We start from the raw sequence: 18,303 nt of genomic DNA on the forward strand, positions 1-18,303 counted from the left end.
CATTGATTGCTTGCCCATCTTTGCTTATCTGTAGTTTTTTATTGATTCTATTGTGATTCTTTGTATCTACTGTAAATGCCCAAAAGAAAATGAACCTCAGGGTAGTATATGGTGACATATACATACTTAGGTAATAAATTTACCTTGACATTGTACTTTGAACTCTGAACATTGTCATAACTTAGTATTTCGCATTGGGGACAGTTTATGGCTGGCCATTAACCTACCAGCCAAAACATCGTCGGGATGGGGGATAAAACCCACACAGTCACAAGATGTATGTGCAAACTCTCCACAGACAGGACCATGATCTGGACTGAATGGCTCTGGCAGTTGCACCACTATGTCAAACCAAACAATTTTAGCTTAGTTTAGGTCAATATTCCTCTCTCAATAACTGCTACATGAACTACTGAGCAAAGGGTCTTCCTGTCTGCAAAATGACTCTTGGAATTTTCAACATCATGAATGGTGTGACAGAGATGATTCACCAGCAACTTTGATGTGTTGCTTGAATTTCCAGCATCTGCAGAATTCCTGTTGTTTATGATACCTTCTGGTTGATTTGTTGAGCCAGCAGTCTGCCTGCTCTATCAGGTAGGTGTTAAAGATCCCTTTGGATAAGTTCAAAGAAGAGCAGCATTCCTTCATATAAGTATAGCACAGGCAAAGCCAGCACGGGATCATTATAGCACTGCTACCGGGGGCATGTACTATGCAGAATTTGCTTTTATATTGCCACAAAGTGTGCACTTCTAAATTACTTTCTCAGGACATCCTGAAGTTAGAAGTTATGTAGTTCCAGCGGAGACATTCAATGACTGCTCACTTATCATTACCCCAGTGAGTTACTTCTTGGGTACCTGCATGCCGAAAGTTGTAAACTCAGCCAGCTCCATCATGAACACTAACATTCCCAGCATCCAGGACACTTTTAAAACACACTTCAGAAAAGCGGCACCCATAACAAAGGGCATCCATCACCCTGGACACGCCCTCTTTGCATTGCTACCATCAGGGAGGAGGTACAGGAGTCTGAAGATACACTCAATGTTTCAGGAGCAGCTTCCTCCCCTCTGCCATCAGATTCTGAATTTGCAAAGAACACCTGAACACTACTTCACTATTTTTCTCCTCTCTTTTTGTACTACTTATTTAATTTAATTTTCTTTTTTACATATAACCATATAACAATTACAGCATGGAAATGGGCCATTTGGGCCCTTCTAGTCCGTGCTGAACTCTTACTCTCACCTAGTCCCACTGACCTGCACTCAGCCCATAACCTTCCATTCCTTTCCTGTCCATATATCTATCCAATTTAACTTTAAATGACAACATCGAACCTGCCTCAACCACTTCTGCTGGAAGCTTGTTCCATACAGCTACCACTCTCTGAGTAAAGAAGTTCCCCCTCATGTTACCACTAAACTTTTGCCCTTTAACTCTCAACTCATGTCCTCTTGTTTGAATCTCCCCCATTCTCAATGGAAGAAGCCTATCCACGTCAATTCTGTCAATCCCCCTCATAATTTTAAACACCTCCATCAAGTCCCCCCTCAACCTTCTACGCTCCAAAGAATAAAGACCTAACTTGTTCAACCTTTCTCTGTAACCTAGGAGATGAAACCAGGCAACATTTTAGTAAATCTCCTCTGTACTCTCTCAATTTTATTGTCACCTTTCCTATAATTCAGAGACCAGAACTGTACACAACACTCCAAATGTGGCCTTACCAATGCCTTATACAATTTCAACATTACATCCCTACTCCTATACTCAATTCTCTGGTTAATAAAGGTCAGCATACCGAAAGCTTTCTTCACCACCCTATCCACGAGATTCACGTGCACATGCAGCTTAATGTGAAAAGACTAAGGAGCTGGTGGTAGACCTGAGGAAAGCTGAGGTGACCCCTGTTTCCATCCAGGGGGTCAGTGTGGACATGGTGGAGGATTACAAATATCTGGGGATACGAATTGACAATAAACTGGACTGGTCTAAGAACACTGAGGCTGTCTACAAGAAGGGTCAGAGCCATCTCTATTTCCTGAGGAGACTGAGGTCCTTTAACATCTGCTGGACGATGCTGAGGATGTTCTACGAGTCTGTGGTGGCCAGTGCTGTCATGTTTGCTGTTGTGTGCTGGGGCAGCAGGCTGAGGGTAGCAGACACCAACAGAATCAACAAACTCATTCGTAAGGCCAGTGATGTTGTGGGGATGGAACTGGACTCTCTCACGGTGGTGTCTGAAAAGTGGATGCTGTCTAAGTTGCATGCTATCTTGGTCAATGTCTCCCATTCACTACATAATGTACTGGGTGGGCACAGGAGTACATTCAGCCAGAGACTCATTCCTCCGAGATGCAACACAGAGAATCATAGGAAGTCATTCCTGCCTGTGGCCAACAAACTTTACAACACCTCCCTTGGAGAGTCAGACACCCTGAGCCGATAGACTGGTCCTGGACTTATTTCATAATTTACTGGCATAATTTACATATTACTATTTAACTATTTATGGTCCTACTACTATTTATTATTTATGGTGCAACTGTAACGAAAACCAATTTCCCCTGGGATCAATAAAGTATGACTATGACTATGACTATGACTATAACTATTCCACCTTCAGGGAACTATGCACCATTATTCCTAGATCCCTCTGTTCTACAGCATTCTCAATGCCCTACCATTTACCACGTATGTCCTATTTTGATTAGTCCTACCAGACTGTAGCACCTCACATTTTTCAGCATTAAATTCCATCTGCCATCTTTCAGCCCACTCTTCTAACTGGCCTAAATCTCTCTGCAAGCTTTGAAAACTTACTTCATTATCCACAACGCCACCTATCTTAGTATCATCTGCATACTTACTCATCCAATTTACCACCCCATCATCCAGATCATTAATATATATGACAAACAAAATTGGACCCAGTACAGATCCCTGAGGCACACCGCTACATACCGTCCTCCAATCTGACACACAGTTATCCACCACTACTCTCTGGCGTCTCCCATCTAGCCACTGCTGAATCCATTTTACTACTTCGATATTAATGCCTAACAATTGAACATTCCTAACTGACCTTCCATGTGGAGCCTTGTCAAAGACCTTACTGAAGTCCATATAGACAACATCCACCGCTTTACCCTCGTCAACTTTCCTAGTAACCTTATCAAAAAATTCAATAAGATTTGTCAAACATGACCTTCCACGCACAAATCCATGTTGACTATTCCTAATCAGACCCTGTCTATCCAGATAATTATGTATGCCATCTCTAAGAATACTTTCCATCAATTTACCCACTATTGATGTCAAACTCACAGGCTGATAATTGCTAGGTTTACTCGTAGAACCCTTTTTAAACAATGGAACCACATGAGCAATATGCCAATCCTCCGGCACCATGCCTGTTTGTGATGACATTTGAAATATTTCTGTCAGAGCCCCTGTTATTTCCACGCTAACTTCCCTCAAGGTCCTAGGGAATACCTTGTCCGGACCTGGAGACTTATCCACTTTTATATTCCTTAAAGGCACCAGTACTTACTCTTCTTTAATCGTCATACTTTCCATAACTACCCTTTTTGTTTCCTTTACCTTACACAATTCAACATCCTTCTCCTCAGTGAACACCGAAGAACAGAAATTGTTCAAAATCTCCCCCATCTCTTTTAGCTCCGCACATAGCCATCCACTCTGATTCTCTAAGGGACCAATTTTATCCCTCACTATCCTTTTGCTATTAATATAACTGTAGAAACCCTTTGGATTTATTTTCACCTTACTTGCCAAAGTAGCCTCATATCTTCTTTTAGCTTTTCTAATTTCTTTCTTAAGATTCTTTTTACATTCTTTATATTCCTTGAGCACCTCCTTAACTCCAAGCTGCCTATATTTATTGTAGATTCCTCTCTTTTTCCGAACCAAGTTTCCCATACCCCTTGAAAACCATGGCTGTCTCAAACTTTTAACCTTTCCTTTCAACCTAACAGGAACCTAAAGGTCTTGTACCCTCAAAATTTCACCTTTAAATGACCTCCAGTTCTCTATTACATCCTTCCCATAAAACAAATTGTCCCAATCCACTCCTTCTAAATCCTTTCGCATCTCCTCAAATATATTATTTAGTTTTTATTATTATGCATTGCAATGTACTCCTGCTGTGAAACAACAAATTTCATGACATGTGCAGCGCTCTTAAACTTGATTCTGATTCTGATTGTCTTCTTTTTTATAATTGCATAGTTTGTCTTCTTTTGCACATTGGGTGTTTGTCTGTTTTAGGGTAGATTTTCATTGATTCTATTGTATTTCATTGCTCTACTGTGAATTCCTGCTTGGAAAATTAATCTCTGGAGTAGTTCATGGTGACATTTTGATATTTTAATAATAAATTTTCTTTGAACTTATAAGTTTTGCTTCTAGCGCCACGATAGCTTTACAATTCTGATAAACAGGTCACACACAGAAGCGTACCATCTGAAATGTTTAAAGGTATACATAGCAGGCCCGCCACTATCTGAATGGAGAAGTGGGAGGTTGAGAGACACAAGTAGCTCCGGAGTCTGGGTGACGTGTTTGACAGAATAGTCACAAACACGATTTACACTCCAGCCAGATATTCAGTCTTCCTACATCAGGTGTGTGTGTGTGTGTGTGTGTGGGGGGGGGGGGGGGGCTCAGAGCGACAACGTGTCTGCCCTCACGATTCCTCCTTAAGCCCTGGAAAGTTGTTTTCAGAGTGGAGGGAGGAAGAGAGCGGATGAGTGTGTGTGTGTGTGTGTGTGTGTGTGTGTGTGTGTGTGTGTGTTTACGTACACGCAAGAGAGAGAGATCCCCGGCTACTGGGTGGACGACACATTCGGCAGGCTTCAGACAGATCATGTCGCGTTTCCGCTAGCTCGCTCACCTTGACGTTGGCAGAAGAGAGGGAGGGAGGAGGGATAAGGAGAGAGAGAGAGAGAGAGAGAGAGAGAAGTGCAATCTGAGTCACACTTAGCTCTGCACGGCACGGTTGGCGCACACTCACCCTGTGTGTGCTGGAGAAAGTGACCTCGGGAAATCGGAAGGCACGGGCCACGCCGCGAAAGGGAAAGGACAAAAGGATTTCGTTCCATATTCCTCTGTCTTCCTGCCCTCCTACCTGTGATCACTCGGAACTTCCGCAACACCTGAACGACGCTGCCGGAGAGGAAGAAGGGAGAGGTCAGAGGTAGGATTTCCTACGAGCCGAGGGAAACTTTACAGCGGCACCATTTCGCCGGCGATCTTTCTCAACTTCGCAACTCCTGAGGGAGCGGGGAGCCCCATGGAGATCGGGGTGGAGGAACCGGTTGCCGAAAGGTTTTAAGGTCTGCGCTCGGGGCTTACGTGGCACTGCAGTTTGCTCTGGGTTGCATTTTATGTGTTTACGTGTGCGTGCGCATGGGGTTGAATCAATTCTTCTCTGCCCCTGCAGGTGAATTCACTCCTCGCTCGTCGCTGTTTCCTGCGAGAGCTTGGGCTTGACTCTCTGGCCGACTATTAACTGTTCCGGTTTCCCGTGTAATGGGGAACCAAGTGGAGAGACTTACGCACTTGAGCTACGACGAAGTTCCCACGGCTGACCCGGCCGGCGGTGACCGGGAGGAGCCGGGACCGCGCATCGGGGTCTCCTACATCTTCTCGGTGGACGAGGACGATTTGGAGGAGCCGGTGGCGAGCGAAACGCGAACGGGAGAGATCGAGGAGAGCAGTTACGATGCGCGCAACGAAGTAGAGTGTTCGGTCTACTACAGGGACCAGTGCATCTACGAAAAGAGGGGCAATATCGGCAAGAGCGAGGAAGGCGGAGGGGCCGACCTGTCTACGCAGCCCCCCGAGACACTGCTTAATAAATGCAAACCCGGCGACCTGGTGGAATTCGTGGCAAAGAACCAGTGCCCGCACTGGGCCGTTTACGTCGGCGACTTCCAAGTGGTGCATCTGCACAAAGCGGAGATCAAGAACGATTTCTTGACCGACGCAAGCCAGGGCAGGAGGGGCCGACTGGTTAACCACCTGTACAAGTTCAAAGCCCGGCCTCCGGAGAGCGTGGTGCAATGCGCCTTGCAGCAGGTGGGACTCAAGGAGGTCCAGCTGATCTGGAGGAACTCGGAGTGCTTCGCCGCCTGGTGCCGGTGCGGCAGGAGAGAGTTTAAGGCAGGGGGCGAACTGAGAATCGGTAAGCAGCCTTACCGCTTGAAGATCCACCTGAGCGACAAGGTGAGTCACACGCTGGAATTCCAGAGTCTGGAGGACCTGATCGCCGAGAGGAGGAGGAGCGACCAACTCGGTAAAGTGGCCCTGATGCAAGAACTAGCTACACATCTGCAGACGGAGGAGCAGCACAGTACTGAACTTGACGCTCAATGAAAGCGGGTTTAAAAGCCAGCCATTCTCACCGAACATTAAGAGGGCGCAGGATAATGCGTCTGGTAGTTACATTCCATTACCACCCCAGGGGAAACTGACATTAAATTCTTGGGCAAGTCAGGATGGAGAAAGATTTGGTTTCCTGGGTCTTGGGTGCTTGCTGTTAACTTGGCTACCGCCCACACGAGTTGCAAAACGGGGTTAAAAGTCGTTCTGCACCCGAACTGAAACGTAAAAAAAGACACAATCGTCCTTCAAGCAGCCAGTTCGCCAGTTCTTTCCCTCCCTCCCTTTCTACCGCCCAAGCGGCGAGGTGCTTTCTGAGACCGGGAACAGACTCATCTCCAATCAGGGAAGGCTGCCGGGGTCAATGGAGCTTTCAACCTGTAGAGAAAAGTTTAACGAACTCAATGAATGACTTTTATGCTAATAGCATTAAGTTGATCGGGAGATGGGTCGAGGTTATAAAATGGAAGACGGGTAAACACTTGAGAAGACTGAACAATGATCTTAATAATCGCAGGGAGAAGTGATTCAGTGAACTGCATCATTCGCCAAATACACTCTCTCCTGTGCTTTTTGAAACATAGAGACTTTTTATATGGTTGATTTGAGAAATAGTACTCAATAGATTTTATTTTCTTAAATTTGATTTAAAAGCCACTACTGATCTAGGCTGGTTTCTAGTGTTTCTGCTATCACGGAGAGAATGTCCATAACTCTTGCATATCTTTATTGAAATTGAATTAAATATTTTTATAATGATATTTTTGAATTAACGTGCACTGTTATGCACAACTTTTTTTCACCTGCCTTAATGTTGGTGTGCATAACATGTTAGCATTTAGAAAGGTTCTAAACATTTAGAGAATACACAGACTATGTATTGATTATGTCTTAATGAGCACTTGTGTTAACAGCGAAACCATGTATTAAAAACGATGAATTACATGGTTTTTCTCGTGAGAATCTTTATATTGCAGCACTTTAAAGGGTAGAAGTCAATTGTCAGGAAACTTTCTATAACTCACTACCTCTCCTTGAAGTGGTGTCTGACCATTACTTAACACAATAAGGTGCCAGGCTCATGAAGATACTTATAACAGTGGCAAGGGGGGCACAGGGGGTATCCCTCCCTGCATATACACTCAGTGGCCACCTGCACACCAGCTTGTTAGTACAAATATTACATCAGCTAATCATGTGGCAGTGACTCAATGCATAAAAGCATGTAAGTGTGGTCAAGAGGTTCAGTTTTTGTTCAGACCGAACAGAATGGAGAAGAAATGTGATCTAAATGACGTTGACTGTGGAATGACTGTTGGTACCAGATGGGGTGGTTTGAGTATCTCAGAAACTGCTGATTCCTGGGATTTTCACTCATAGCGATCTCTAGAGTTTATGGAGAATTGTGTGAAAAAAATAAAAGCATGCAGTGAGTGACAGTTTTGTGAGTGAAAGTAGCTTGTCAATGAGAGTGGCCAGACTGGTTCAAGCTGACAGGAAGTTCAGAGTAACTCAAATAACTACACATTACAACAGTGGTGAGCATCTCTAAAAGCACAACACGTCAAACCTTGAAGTGGATGAGCGACAGCAGCTGAAGACCATGAAGATATACCCAGTGGACACCAATAAGAGTGTCCACTGAGTGTATAATGTGCACCTGCCCCTCCAAAACCAATAAAATTCAATTTCTGAACCTGTTGTGTAATAAAATACTTGAATGCTCCTGATAGAATAAAAATCTTGCTTCAGCAGTGGTTTCCTTTGTTATGGTATAAAAAATTATTAGCCGGATCAGTGAGACATTTGAAAAATGAATCAAAAATATAGCCACCTCTTGTTATGACCAGTAATTGTCTCAGGTGAATTGAACAGTTTCACAGAAGAGGAAGATCTACTCTACTGTGTGCTGGCTTAGTTATTCTTAGTCAGCAGAACAGATAAGAGCATGTGGGTAAACACTTCGAAAAAATTCTAATTCAGGAAGGTCACTTGGAGAAATCATGTGCAATTACAACCTGATGTTGTCAGGCCTCAGGTATGGAGTGTGGACCTGTGAATGGGTTTCAGAAATCACTGAAGCACTGCCACAACAAAGCAGCACCACTATCAAGGACGCTGACCATCTAGGCCATGCTGTCTCCTCACTGCTGTGGTCAGGAAGGAGGTACAGGACCCTTTAAGCCCCACACCACCACAAACAGCTATCAGGCTCCTAAACAAGTATGCATTACTTCAGGCACCTCAACACTGAACCAATTCCACAGCCAATGGTTTCACTTTCATGGACTCTACAACTCATGTTCTCGGTATTATTTATTACTGATTATTATTTTGCATTTGCACAGATTGTCTTCTTTTGCACATTGATTCAAAGTGTGCATATGTCACCAAATACTATGCTGAGGTTCATTTTCTTGCAGGCATTTACAGTAGAACAAAACACTGCAATTGAATTGATGTAAAACTGCAGACAAAGGCTAACGAACATCCAATGTGCAGAAGAAGACAAACTGTGCAAATACAAAAAAAATCAAATCATAATAATAAATTAATTATCAAGAGCCTGATCAAGTCAAGTTTATCGTCATTTCGACCATAAGCTGCTGGTACAGTACACAGTAAAAACGAAACAATGTTCCTCCAGGACCCTGGTGCTACATTAGACTACAGACCTACACAGGACTACATAAAGTGCCCAAAACAGTGCAAAGCAGTACAATAATTAATAAACAAGACAATAGGCACAGTAGAGGACAAATTACAATATAATAAATGATGTAGATGTCAGTCTAGACTCTGGGTATTGAGGAGTCTGATGGCTTGGGGGAAGGTACTGTTGCACAGTCTGGTCGTGACAGCCCGAATGCTTCAGTGCCTTTTGCCAGATGGCAGGAGGGAGAAGAGTTTGTGTGAGGGGTGTGTGGGGTCCATCACAATACTGTTAGCTTTGTGGGTGCAATGTGTGGTGTAAATAGTTGTAGGGTAATAATTGCTCCTGAACTTGATGGTGTGGGACCCAAGGCTGCTGTACCTCCTTCCTGATGGTAGAAGTGAGGAGAGAGCATGGCCTGGATGGTGGGAGTTCTTGATGACGGATGCTGCTTTTTGTGGGCCGCATATAAATGTGCTCAATGGACGGATCTGTATCCACCAGTTACTGTAGACTCTTCCATTCCTGGACACTGGCCTTTCCATATCAGGCTATGATATAACCAGTCTTGTCACCCTCCACTGTACATCTATAGAAGTTTATGCAGTGTTGGAAGGACATGGCTTGAGAAGGAGGGAAGATTTTAAAATATTTTTATGGATGTAAATGAGTTAAATCTGGTCATAACTATCTTTCATTAAAACGCTCTTCTTGAAGGATTGTTCTGGCGTTTATGTCCAGTCATGAGGTTTGATTATGAGCACTTGAAATAACACATCAGTTGACCAGTGTGAAGATGTTGAAGAACTATCTTTAAGATGCATTTGTATTTAAAGGCATCTGCTCTTTGAAATGCTTATCTACTACAAATTCAATCCCACTGCTGTGTAGAGTATTGAAAGCTTGCTGCTCTGATGGAGCCAGAGCATAACTCATTAGTAAAAGAAAGCATTACATTTATGTACGATTTGCTTTTACAATTGTAGGGTGTTGCTAATCTTTTCTCAACGATATACTACTTTTTAAACTGAATTGTTTCAGAATCAGGTCTAATATCACTGATGTATATCGTGAAATTTGTTGTTTTGCAGCAACAGTGCAGTGCAAGACATAAAACATATGATGAATTACAACAAGAAATATACACTCAGTGGCCACTATATTAGGTACCATCTGCTGCCTTTGATCAGCTTGGATCAGTCTGGCCATTCTCCTCTGACCTCTCTAATTAACAAGATATTTTCACCCACAGAGCACCCACTCACTGGATGTTTTGTTTTGTTTTTCACAGCTTTCTCTGTAAACCCTAGAGAAAATCCCAGGAGATCAGCCATTTCTGTGATACTCAAGCCACCCCATCTAGCACCAGTACTCATTCATTCCATGGTCAAAGTCACTTAGAACACATTTCTTCCCCATTCTGTCATTTGGTCTGAATAACAAGTGAACCCCTGGACCATGTGTGCATGCTTATTTGCACTGAGTTGTTGCCACATGATTGGCTGATTAGATATTTACTTTAATAAGGCATAGCTAATAAGTGACCACTAAGTGCATATCATAAAATGTGTTGTTTTGCAGCAGTAGTAAGTGTGTTGTATATAAATATACTATAAATTACAATAAGAAATATATATTAATAACTAGTGCAAAAAGAGAGCAAAAATAGAGAGGTAGCATATATGGGTTTACTGTCCATTCAGAAAGCTGATGGTGGAGGTGAAGAAGCTGTACCTAAAATGTTAAGTATAGGTTCTTGTGCCTCCTCCCTGTTGATAGTACTGGTGCAGCAGAGGAAATCAGACAGGCTACTCTTGCATGAGGCAGCATGGTAGTGTAGTGGTGAGCACAATGCTCTATAGTACCAGGGAGGGACCCTAGTTCAGTTCCTCTGGCTGCCTGTCAGGATTTTGCCCGTTTGCTCCGTGACTGTGTGGGTTCCTTCCAGGTGCTCTCGTTTTCTCCTGCACTCCAAAGACCTGCCAATTGGTAGGTTAATTGGTCATTGTAAATTGCCCTGTGATTAGGCTAGGCTTAAACAGGGAGATTACCATGGCTCAAAGGGCCAGAAGGGACTATTCTTTGCTGTATCTCAATAAATAAATAAATACCAAATTTCCACAGTGTGTGATAATGACACTAATCTGTTTGAATACTATTGACTGAGGCCAGATTTGGTGGAGATTCTCTCCTCTTTGATTCATGTCTTGAGATCCACTGAAGAATAAAAGCAGATTTTCAGCTTCTCATTCCAGATAAAGATTTGAGGACTGGGCAGATCAACCATGATCACATTGAAGGCAGGTCATACTTGAAGGGTGGTGTGGTCTATTTTTTCTCCTTTCTATCTGAGGTTCTTTTAGATTGATGTATAATGTTAATGTTCCTATATGCTTAACACATAAGTAGTGTTTGATGACTCGGCCTGTACTCAGTGGAGTTCAGAAGAATAAAGTGGGATCTCATTGAAACCTAACAAATACTGAAAGGCAAACAACAGGAATTCTGCAGATGCTGGAAATTCAAGCAACACACATAAAAGTTGCTGGTGAACACAGCAGGCCAGGCGGCATCTCTAGGAAGAGGTGCAGTCGACGATTCAGGCCGAGACTAACTGACGAAGGGTCCCGGCCTGAAACGTCGACTGCACCTCTTCCTATAGATGCTGCCTGAAATACTGAAAGGCATGGGTAGAGTGGATATGAAGATGATATCTCCATTAGTGGGATAGTGGGAGAGTCTAGCGTCCAAAAGTACAGCCTCAGAATAAAGGGACAACCACTTAAAACTGAAATGAGGAGGAATTTCTTCAGCTACAGATTTCTTCAAATTCCTCTACTACAGCAGAACTACCATGAGAGAGGAGGTACAGGAAGCCAAAGGCACACACTCAATGTTGAGGAACAGCTTCTTGCCCTCCACCATTTTCGGGCCAGAGTGTGGTGTATCTAAGGAGTTAATTACACACAGAGTGCAATAGAGCCAAGTCATTGGCTGTATTTAAAGCAGAATTTCATAGATTCTTGACTGGTAAGGGGGTTTAGGGTTACAGGGATGGGAGAATAAGGTTTAGAAATGATAAATCTGCCATGGCCTAATTTTGCTACTATATCTCATGTTTAATGTCTTGTCCAGAAAACACCCCGAGTACAAACCATTCCCTGGGTACCACGGCAAAGGGTGAGGAAGTTTGCTGCAATGGTGCTTGAACGTGTAACCGTTGGGTTCAGCTTGGGTATAATATTGAAGACCCTACTGAAGTCCAACCCAATCAAAGGGAAACCAAACCCAACCAGACCCTAAATAATTATATTTTGCATCCCTGCCCTGGCCCCTTCTAGACCCATTTTGAGAAAGACAAAGGAAATTCATAAGCTGCCATACTGACATTGGTACTGATAGTGGGGAGTCTAGGATCAGAGGGCATAACGTCAGAATAGAATGACATCCTTTTAGAACAAATATAAAAGGAATTGCTTCAGTCAGAGGCAGTAAGTCTGGAATTCATTACCACAGACAGTTGTGGAGGCCAAATCATTCAAAATATTAAAGGTGGAGGTTGATAGGTTCTGATTAGTAAGAACACCAAAAGTAATGGGGAGAAGGCAGGAGAAAGGGGGTGAAAGGGATAATAACTCGGCCATGAATGAATGGTAGAGCAGACTCAATAGGCTGAATGGTCTAATTCTGCTCCTGTGTCCTATGGACTTGTGCTCAGAGAACACATGAGGTCCTGCTAAGCAAATTCAGCCAGACCCAACAAAAATTCAAATATCCAGTTAGAGTATACATCTGACTCAAATCAAATGCATATAGATGGCATCAAAGAGCAGGGCACAAGGGACTGAATTATGAATAGACAATGGGCTTTTAAGCTGTAAAGAGTGTAGAAAAAAATTACAAGGATGTTGCCAGGACTAAATGGACAGAATTATAGGGAGAGACAGACAGGCTGGAACTTTCTTCCTTGAAAGATAAAACTATAGATTAGTTTTATTTGTCACATGTACATCAAAATATGCAGTGGAATCTGTCATTTGTGTCAAATCACGTCAGCAAGGGTTGTGTTGGGACATGCATCTGGCACCAGCATTGTATGTCCACAGCTGACTAACCCTGACCAAATGTCTTTTTGGAATGTGGGTGGAAACTGGAGCATCTGGAGGAAACACGTGTGTCACTGAGAGAAAGTACAATCTCCTTACAGTCAGCGATGGTAATCAAAACCAGATCCGACATCTGGGTGTGCTTAACCACTATGCTACCGTGCTGCCTGTGTAGATTGAGGGATGTAGGTGTATATAATTATAAGGGAGGGTGAATACACGCAATCTTTTGCAACCCAGGGTTGGGAAACTGAGAACTAGAGGGCACTGGTTTCAGGTGAGAGATGGGAAATGTAATAAGAAGCTGAGGGATAAGTTTTCACACATGGGGTGGTCCATATATAAAACAAGCTGCCAGAGGAAGTTGTTGAAGCAGGTACATTAACAACATTTTTAAAGCTGTATATAGGAAAGGTTTAGAGAGATATGGGACAACCCCAGACAAATGGGACTAGCTTAGGTTGGAATCTTGGCTGGCATAGATGTATTGGGCCAAAGGACCTGTCTCCGTTCTCTGTGATAGTCTGACTGTAAATCAGAAATAAAGTCAGAACACAGAACATGGAACATATAACTTCACAGCACAGTACAGCCCCTTCAGCCCACGATGTTGTGTTGACCTTAGAAACCTATTCTGAGACAATCTAACACTTCCCTCCTACATAGCCATCCAGTTTTCTATCACCCATGTGCCTATCTTAAGAGTTCAAATATCCCTAATGTATCTGCCTCTGCCATCACTTCTGGCAAGGCATTTCATGCACCCATCACTCATGAGTACATAAATATACTGGAAATATTCAGTGTGTCAGACAGCATCTGTGGAGATGGAAATACAATTAGCATCTCGGATTAATAACTTTTTATCAGTACAAGTTCTGGTGTAAGATTATTGGCCCAAAATGCTATCTCCATATCTCTACCCACAAATGCTGCCTGACCTGCTGAATATTCTTTGTATTTTCCATACTTTTCAATAGATAATCAGCTTTTGTAGAGCTTTGGTCAAGTACCCAAGGGCGACCTTAAGTTAAGGCTGGAATTGTTGACTATCTGTAGCTCCTCCTGTAACCTGAAAGCTCTGAGCAACACAGTGGGAAGGAAATCATTTATCAGGCATAGACATTGCTAGGTGGGAATTCTGTGGCTGCTCTGCCCACCAGCAGAGTTCCCTTTGGTCACCTTGTGTCTACACTGCCATTTGAGTTGGGAGGGCTGTATTTGGAGGAAGAGATGAAAATGATTTATTTTGCTGTTTCACAAACATTGGTTTGTTTATGTTCAGTCTGCCACTGACTTTGCAGATATTCCCAGCTGCAGACTGTAGATATAAATGGGCTATCAAGCCACAGGGAGTTTTCATGGTAAGTGCTTCCCCTTTGTCCTGAATTTTGTGGTCAGATTTAGATCAGCCCTAATCCACGATTTATGGTAGAAAGGGACACTTCTGATCAGATCTGAAATAACATTGTGATTCACAAAACCATCCCACGAGATTAAAGCTCTCTGCCACATCAAAGTAAGGAACAGCAACAGAGGAAGCACTGTAGTTTTGTTTTCAAATTTGTATAGGGAGTAGTCATTGAGATCTGTGAAACCACAACAAAGTGAGTGGGTAGTCAGTCTGAAGTATAAAGGTTGACATTTCTAAGCCTGTTGTCAGTTCTTAACCTGCAAATCAATGCAATTCAATCTGTTAATTACATTGTTTAATGCCACTGCACGGAATGATGTGAAGATTTTGTAAGCAGGCTACCGTTTCATAAAGAAGTTCATAATATCAAGGGGTTATGTTAGGGGAACACAATGTACATCATCCCACAGTAGTCTGAACAGATACAGTAAAGACAAAGTACAGAGATCAAGTAGGTAATAGCTATTTATTGAATTTACAGTCTGCACTTTCATGTCAGACAGTCTTTTAACAAACATCTACAATAACCACTGAAGCAGGAAACCCTAATATGCATGCCTTATAACTTTGAGCAAGTGAGGGGTAAACTGTTTTTTTACACACAAAAGGTGGTGAACATTTGGAACAAATTGCTAGAGAGACATACAACATTTAAAGTGGGTTAGTACAAGCCTAATGGTATGGACGTGAAGAGGCACAGTAGTCAGCATGGAGAAGCTGGCTGAAAGGGCCTGGTTTCTGTGCTGTTCCTTTCTATTATTCTAACAAATCACCTAAGGAAGCCTTCTTAAATAGGAAGGAAATAATCAGGCAAGCAAAGCTAATTTATAGACCAGGTGAAAATATAAATCTGTCTGGGCTACTAAGCAAATGGAGACGACTTAAATCTGGGTCCTAAATTTCTACTTGTTTTTTTGTCAGCTAGTTTTTTCTTAAACCAGATTTTGTTTGTGTTTATGACTAAAGTCTCCTGGTACTTGTAAAATGACTGTGCAACCACTCATCCACCAGCCTCATATCAACAATTTCTAATGCCCATTGTAGGAAGAAACTAACTGTGGGCCATGAAAGCATCTCATATTTGTTCAGTAATGCCCTTTTATGATCTCATGATTCCATTAACTGAGACACCTCAACCGTACCTGCCATTAATATTCATTCAAACTTATATTACAATTTGCACAGACTCTGATAACTCCTGGACTATCTAAATTAATTCAAACAAAGTGATGAATTAACCAAGATTATTTCAACATAATTTATGCTTGAATACAATGATCACAATTGCAGCATTGATAGGTTCATGTAACTTATTTGAATTCCTGATTGTGAAATGCTGAGAGAAAGTGAATTAAAAAAATAAATATTAATTTGGTCTGTGTTTGTACAGGTGTTTTATATTCCGTCTTTGTCTCTCCTGGATTGAAAAGATTTAATTTTCTTTCAGGTTTCCACATATGATTTCAAATCTCAATTTCTGACAATTCTCATCACATATGAAGTGCTAGTAGTGTTATACTGTTTACTTTTAACTTGCATATGCATCTTATTATTTGATAATTTATTTGTGGTATTATGTATTTCTTTATGTATTATGTATGTGATTATATGTATTACATTGTGCACCTTGGGCATCGTTTCATTTGGCAGCATACATGTGTACAGTTGAGTGACAATAAACCGAACTTGAACTTCAAAAATGTTGAAATCAAAAATCCTGTAACAAATTTGTTGTCAGAATTGGCGAGTGCTTTCATGAACAATTTTCTATCAGAAGCCTAACTTTGTGAAAGTTTAGGGCTGAAGGTCACATTCTTTGCAGAACTTACCAGGTCAGATCTGTTTACAAATCCCAGCATGCAGCATTCTGAGCATGTGCAGTGTGGAAAAGTCTTTTAATGGGGTTGGAAGAATTAGACTTCGGTTAGTCATGGCATTTATCAGAAAGAAGGCTGTTGGAATTTATCTTCAAAAACAGCTAAAAGGCAAATATTTATGAAGATCTTTATAGAGATAATATTTCACAAAGGAAAAGAAAGCTATAATTAAGTTATTATTGTACTGCAGAAATTTGCTCGTTTTAGCTTCTCAGAAGTCGACCGGTCTGGGAATAAAATATATTATTACAGTTTTATTCAAAAGACCAATGACAGCTTGCATAAAGAATATTTTTCTGTGCAGTTGCAGTGAGCACTATACTTGCAGTTCTCACATGACCTTTATCCTCCTCCACCTCACTATCTGCTCTAACACTCTGGTTCCCCTCCCCCTGCAAATCTGGTTTAAACCTCCCGGAGCAGCACTAGCAGCACTATTTCGGGGTACTGATTTGTAACAGGGGACACATCGCACAGCATCCACCCAAACAAGATTTCTTAGGTTTGACCGGGCTGAGGGCTATCATCCCCTATATTAAGCCACTAGCCGAAGTGAGACTTACATGTATATATTTATATTTTGTTTCCTGAGTCCCAATAATTTGTGGGCGAAGCAGTATTAGATGTGCTCAGCATCCAGACTATCAGAGGCCATCACTATCAAGCTATTTTATTTCATCAGATGTACCTCCTTCTTCCAAAATACACATAAATTCTTTGTAAAAGGTGATTACTCCAACTTCACCTCCAAAACTTTGATTATTGTAGGAAACCTTGACAGGATTAACATGCAAAGGCCAGTGAGGAGCTCTGTGAACTCTACGTCTGCTGAGGAATCCGGAGGCTCAACATTTGTGAACCTACCAGTATACTGGAGGCCGAAGAAGACAGTCTATCCTGGGGTTAGAGGACTGAGCATGTGTGAATGGGAGGACGAAGCATGGCTTATTGTGCTGTTGTTGCATTGTTCCTCAGTATGTTCTGTTTCATTGTGTTCTGTGTTGTTCTGATGAGCATTGTGGCTGTGCTATGTTGGCACCAGAATATGTTACGACTCGTGTAGGCTGCCCTCGGCACATCCTCAGATGTGTTGGTTGTTAACACAAACGATGCACTTCACAGTATGTTTCATTATACGTGGGATAAGTAAATCTGAATCTGAATCTACAGAGAATAGACATTACTTTGATAGTCTGCGATCAAAGGTCACAGCCTCAAAATAAAGTAACGTCCCTTCCTAACATAGATGGGGAGGAATTTCTTCAGCCAGTGGGTGGTGAATCTGCGGAATTCATTGTCACAAATGGTTTGTGGAGGCCAGGTCAATGTGTGTATTTAAAGCAGAAATTGATAGATGCTTAATTGTTAAGGATTAAACAGAGAAAGTGGGAGAAGGGGGTTGGAAAAAAATCAGTGCTAATTGAATGGTGAAATAGACTCAATGGGCCGAATAGCCTAATTCTGCTCCTACATCTTACAGTCCTATGGCCTTTGGCTTCTCCCGGCTTTTGAGCCAGTCAAATTTTTGAATATTTTTGAATGTTCCTTTTAAGTAAAGGGAATCAGTTTAAAAATAACATTAAATAGTGACTAAATTCTATTGAAATGGTGCCAGTTCAACGGGCAGATTATCCAATGAAACTGCAGAGGAATTGTGTTTTGCATCTGTTCTCCATTTCAAAAAGTAATCAGGAAAGAAGAACATTTGCCTGAAAGTTGCAAACTTTCTGATTCTGAGCTGATTACCGGATATTCGACTGCAGTTGGTAATTCTTCCAGCAATTTCTATTCTTTTGTTTTTTGTACAGATTGTTCAGAACTGTCTTTCAAAATCAGAAT

General features: G+C 42.0%; 1 protein-coding gene across 2 annotated transcripts; it reads left to right on the plus strand.

Annotated features, from left to right (window-relative positions):
* Window positions 1–4,875: 4,875 nt before the first annotated feature.
* On the plus strand, window positions 4,876–16,669 carry LOC134351813 (protein LRATD2-like). Of its 2 annotated transcripts, none has more exons than XM_063058529.1 (2): window positions 4,876–5,366; window positions 5,474–16,669. In XM_063058529.1, exon 2 carries the CDS (start codon window positions 5,563–5,565, stop codon window positions 6,406–6,408), a length of 846 nt encoding a protein of 281 aa, XP_062914599.1. In that variant the 5' UTR covers window positions 4,876–5,366; window positions 5,474–5,562; the 3' UTR covers window positions 6,409–16,669. The 2 variants fall into 2 exon arrangements, with proteins under 2 accessions (XP_062914599.1, XP_062914600.1); XM_063058530.1 differs by having other exon boundaries at window positions 4,876–5,227.
* Window positions 16,670–18,303: the final 1,634 nt, after the last annotated feature.

Source organism: Mobula hypostoma, chromosome 9 (assembly GCF_963921235.1).
Source record: "Mobula hypostoma chromosome 9, sMobHyp1.1, whole genome shotgun sequence".
Taxonomy (NCBI): domain Eukaryota; kingdom Metazoa; phylum Chordata; class Chondrichthyes; order Myliobatiformes; family Myliobatidae; genus Mobula; species Mobula hypostoma.

What these genes read in the sequence shown, in the direction of transcription:
- LOC134351813 (XM_063058529.1), top strand. Translation starts at nt 5,563, where the DNA reads ATGGGGAACCAAGTGGAGAGACTTACGCACTTGAGCTACGACGAAGTT.